This window comes from Aegilops tauschii, chromosome 4 (genome assembly GCF_002575655.3).
Source record: "Aegilops tauschii subsp. strangulata cultivar AL8/78 chromosome 4, Aet v6.0, whole genome shotgun sequence".
Lineage (NCBI taxonomy): Eukaryota > Viridiplantae > Streptophyta > Magnoliopsida > Poales > Poaceae > Aegilops > Aegilops tauschii.
In genome coordinates this window covers 193,928,617-193,934,020 of record NC_053038.3, presented here as the reverse complement: position 1 = coordinate 193,934,020, position 5,404 = coordinate 193,928,617, and the positions used below count along the sequence as shown (strand labels likewise).

General features: G+C 45.8%; 1 protein-coding gene across 1 annotated transcript; it reads left to right on the top strand.

Annotated features, from left to right (window-relative positions):
* The first annotated feature begins 3,587 nt into the window (after positions 1–3,587).
* LOC141021488 (secreted RxLR effector protein 161-like) lies at positions 3,588–4,877 on the top strand. Its single transcript, XM_073497352.1, has one exon. It carries the CDS (start codon positions 3,588–3,590, stop codon positions 4,344–4,346), a length of 759 nt encoding a protein of 252 aa, XP_073353453.1. The 3' UTR covers positions 4,347–4,877.
* Positions 4,878–5,404: the final 527 nt, after the last annotated feature.

Genomic DNA, 5,404 nt, shown 5'->3' with positions numbered 1-5,404 from the left:
CGATGATTTTATTGAGAACGTTGAAAACCTCCTCATAGAGGAAAAAGAGAGAGTCGAACTCCTTGAGCACGAGCTACATGAAGAGAGTGTCATGAGAGCATCACTTGAGGAAGCCTTGTCTTCCCATAAAATTGACTTCGTTAAAACCGATGATGCGTTGCAACTTGCTCTTGAGAACAAAGATGCCCTTAAAGTAAGGGTTGAAAAGCTTCTAGTTGATCACATGAGACTTGTTGAGGAACATGAGCTCCTTGTGACTAGTTCCAAGGTTGTCAAAGGTGACCTCATTGCCCTCACCGAGTCTTATGCTCAACTTAAAGCTACAACCATTAAGGCTCTTACTTCCGTCCCTCATATTGATTTAAATGATGAATCTTGTACGGCTAACTTTGCTCATGATTGCACCTCTCTCCAAGAGGAGAATAAGAAGTTAAAAGCCCAAATTGAGAAAGGGCTTGTGTCGTGCATTCAAGGGGAGAAAAACCTCAATGACCTCTTGAGCAACCAAAAGGAGTGTGTTGCCAAAGAGGGAATTGGGTTTGACCCCTCTTCTAAGAAGAAGAAGACCAAGAAGAAGAGCCACAAGAAGAAGATCGGTCCTACTCCTCCTCCCCAACAAAAGATAGCATTTGTTCATGAAGGACACAAGGAGAAGGAGAAGGAAAAAGGGAATGTTGGGGATGGCAAGGTCACTAGGGACAAGGCCATTCCCAAAGAGTTTGCCGGCGAGAACAACCCATCTTATGTCCTCATGAGAGGAGATGATGGTTATACCTTTGCTAAATTTGTTGGCACTAACTACGATGATTATGCTTGGACTATTTGGGTTCCTAAGACCCTTGTTGCTAACTCTCTAGGACCCATTGCAAAATGGGGACCTAAAATCAAAGCTTGATTCTTGTAGGACTATACCTCCGGTGGAACACAATGGGTGATCGATAGTGGTTGCACCAATCATATGACCGGAGAGGGAGATGCTTGTGGAGTTCATTGATTCGCTCAAGGCCACTTCCAACATCTCTTTTGGTGACAATAGCAAGGGCAAGGTATTGGGTTTGGGCAAGGTGGTAATCTCTAGTGATGCATCACTTAAGAATGTCATGCTTGTTCAATCCCTTCACTACAATTTACTTTCTACGATTCAATTGACACGTGCCGGTTATGATTCTCATTTCGGTGAATTTCATGTGACCGTCTTTAAGAGAAGCAATCTCAAAGTGGTCTTTGTTGGGCATGTTGAAGACAACCTTTACGTGGTTGATTTCTCAAATGAGAAAACTTATCTTGCAACATGTCTAATGGCCAAGGCCGACGTGGGGTGGCTTTGGCACCGTCGGCTAGCACACGTTGGCATGAGAAATTTACAAGCTCTCTTAAAGGGGGAGCACATCCTTGGATTAACCAATGTGTCTTTTGCCAAAGATCGTCCTTGTAGTGCTTGCATTGCCGAAAAACTTCATGAAAAAGCTCATAAGGTGACGACTATCATTACCACTTTGAGGCCTCTCGAGCTCATTCACTTGGATCTCTTTGGGCCTCCATCTTATGATAGTTTGGGAGGGAGGAGGTATTGCCTTATCATTGTCGATGACTATACAAGATATACATGGGTGTTCTTTCTCAAGACTAAAGATGAAACTCAAGACACCTTCATCAACTTTGCCAAAGAAGCTCAACGTCAACATAATTGTGAGATCAAGGCAATTCGAAGTGACAACGGCACCGAGTTCAAAAATTACACTATGAACGAGTTCTTGAGCGATGAGGGGATCAAGCATCAATATGCCGCGCCATACACTCCCGAACAAAATGGTGTTGCGGAAAGGAAGAACCGGACTCTCATTGAGATGGCAAGGACCATGCTTGACGAGTACAAGTCTCCATACAAGCTTTGGGCCGAAGCCATCAACACCGCGTGCCATGCTACAAACCGGCTTTATCTTCGTAAGCTCAAGAACAAGACTCCCTACGAACTCCTAATCGGGAGAAAGCCTAATGTCAAATACTTTCAAGTATTCGGTTGTAAGCGTTTCATTCTAAATAAGAAATCCCGTTTAGCTAAGTTTGCGCCTAAAACTTATGAGGGCATATTTGTTGGATATGCATCAAACTCTCATGCTTACCGTGTTCTCAACAAATCCACCAAATGTATTGAGGAAACGGTAAATGTGGAGTTTGATGAAGATAACGGTTCCCGTGCGGAGCAAATTGTTCCTAGTGTTGTAGGTGATGAGGCTCCTTCACAAGCTATAAGGACTATGGGGATAGGCCACATTCGTCCACAAGAAACACCCCAAGTCCAAGTAGAAGAAGAAGGAGTAAGAGCCCCTCTTGTGGATTCTCCACAAGGGAAGTCATCACCGCCACCACAAGGTCAAGATGCTATGGGAAATCATGAACCTATCCAAGAACAAGATCAAGTCCCTCATGTTCCCGAGCAAGATCAAGGGCAAGCTCAACCAAATGGCGAAGAACCAATCCGTGAGGCCCAAGGTCAAGCTCTTGATCAAGATCAAGATCAATCCCAACCTCAAGTGTCTTCCACATCATCACATCCAAGTGATCAAGAACTAGAGGTTGTGAAGAGAAGGGTGTCTCCAAGGCTAAAGCATTCCCAAGGCCAAGCTTCTTCCACAAGTTCAAAACCAAGTGAAGAAGAGCTTACCCTCAAAGTGCAAAAAGCGGCCGCCAAGTTAAAGCATCTTCAACATCTCACCGACAACATTTATGGAAGTATCAACAAAGGGGTAACTACTCATAGACGTTTGGCAAACTTTTGTGAACATCACTCGTTTGTCTCTTGTGTTGAGCCCCTTAAGGTTGAAGATGCACTTGACGACCCGGATTGGGTAAATGCCATGCATGAAGAACTCAACAACTTCACCCGCAACAAAGTATGGACTCTTGTGAAGAGACCCAAAGAACATCATAATGTCATTGGAACAAAGTGGATCTTTAAGAACGAACAAGATGAGCATGGACAAGTCACTAGAAACAAGGCAAGGTTAGTGGCACAAGGGTTCACCCAAGTTGAAGGTTTGGACTTCGGTGAAACCTTTGCCCCCGTTGCCCGTCTTGAGTCCATTCTTATCTTGCTTGCATATGCTTCACATCATGATTTTAAATTGTATCAAATGGATGTGAAGAGTGCATTTCTTAATGGTCCTCTTAAGGAGTTGGTGTATGTCAAACAACCTCCCGGTTTCGAAGATCCCGATCACCCCTCTCACGTTTATGAACTCCATAAGGCGCTCTATGGACTTAAACAAGCACCTCGTGCTTGGTACGATCACCTTACGGTGTTCTTAAGCGAGAAGGGGTTCCAGATCGGGTTAATAGATTCTACTCTCTTCACGAAGAGGGTAAAAGGAGAATTGTTTGTGTGCCAAATATATGTTGATGATATTATTTTTGGTTCCACTAACCATGCTATTAACGTTGAGTTTGAGAATCTTATGACCAAGGAATTTGCTATGAGCATGATGGGAGAGTTGAAGTTTTTCCTCGTATTTCAAGTGAAGCAATTGAGAGGAGGAACCTTCATCAACCAAGCACTTTATATTCAAGACATGCTCAAGAGGTTCAAAATGCAAGATGTCAAGCCCATGAAGACGCCCATGCCCACAAATGGCCAACTTAATCTTGATCCCAATGGTAAAGATGTGGATCAAAAGGTATATCGCTCTATGATCGGTTCTTTGCTTTACCTTTGTGCATCTAGGCCGGATATTATGTTGAGTGTGTGTATGTGTGCAAGATTTCAATCCGCTCCCAAGGAGAGCCATTTTTCGGCAGTGAAAAGAATCCTTCGATATTTGGTTCATACCCCAAACTTGGGCCTTTGGTATCCCAAAGGAGCAACTTTCAAGTTATTGGGATATTCGGATTCGGATTGGGCCGGAGACAAGGTAGACCGCAAGTCCACTTCCGGGTCATGTCAATTCCTAGGGAGGTCATTGGTAAGTTGGTCTTCAAAGAAGCAGAATTGTGTGTCCCTTTCAACCGCTGAGGCCGAGTACATTGCCGCAGGAAGTTGTTGTGCACAATTATTATGGATGAGGCAAACTTTGATGGATTATGGTGTCAAATGTGACAAAGTGCCTCTATTTTGTGACAATGAAAGTGCAATCAAGATCGCCGACAATCCAGTGCAACATAGCCGAACCAAACATATTGAGATTCGTCATCACTTCATTCGAGATCATGTGGCCAAGGGAGACATTGATTTATTCCATGTCAACAACGAGAAGCAACTTGCCGACATTTTCACCAAGCCACTTGATGAAGCAAGATTCCGCGAGTTAAGGCATGAGCTGAATATCGTGGATATAAGTAACTTGGATTGAGGTTCTTGCATACACACACATACTCTACTAGTATCTTGTTTTAGATGTAGGCACCTAAGTAGGGGGAGCTAGCTCAACTAATGAGCTATCTTATCCTACTAGTGCATAAATTGAACAAAATCTTTCACATTAGCCATTTGAAGATGGCATTTGTGCTTCAAAGATGAGTATTGGTCTTGGGCCCAAGGTTCATATCTTCGCGGTGCCATACCAAACAAACTCAAACATGGTGGCTTCGGCCACCGCCCTCCGTTGGAGGTTGGATCTTTTTTTCTTTTTTTGTGTGGTTCTTCTTGTCCTTGTGTTCGTGTTTCGGTGTGTGTGTGTTTCTCGATTCTCTTCCAGTGCAAGTGCTACACATACTCCTTTCTAGTAGTGTTGGATTTCTTCTGCGACGTGTTCAGAAGTGAGGCGGAAATGCTCTTTGGGGTCTTGGTAAGAATTTGCATTCAGCCATAACCCAACAAGCTTCTTCCTGTCAAAATCCTCTGGATACACCGTGCCCACGGCCCTTGTACCGTGCGGATGGGGACCCCGTGCCCACGGCCCTTGTACCGGGCGCACGGGGCCTTTAGCCCGTGCGCACGGGGTCTGCGGTTTCTGGCCCTGAAGAGGTGGGATGTGGGGGGGGGGGTTTGGGTTTTTTCCCACCCAGTCGCCCCCTCCACGCCCTAGATCGCCTCCAGGCCGCCGCCATCGCCTCCTTGTCGCCGGTGCTCCTCCGTGTGCCGTGGGACTTTGCTGCTCCGTGGAGATCTCCCGGGATGGGGTGCTCCTCTGGTATCCCCCTCCCCTTGTCCTTCTTTTTCCTCCTTGGATCCTTATTAGTCTAGGGTTTCCTCCTCTACTAGTCTAGGCCAGTCGTTCCCTTGTGATAGACTAGAATCAGATGGGCATTACTGTGGCGGTTCTCCCTGCCGCACTCACTCCCGGATCTCGATCTGGAAGTGGTTGCCGCTGGGCGAACCCCGTGTCCACGGGCCTTGTACCGTGCGCACGGGACCCCCGTGTCCACGGTGGTCAGACCCCTGTGTGCACGGGGTACACAATGGTGCCAG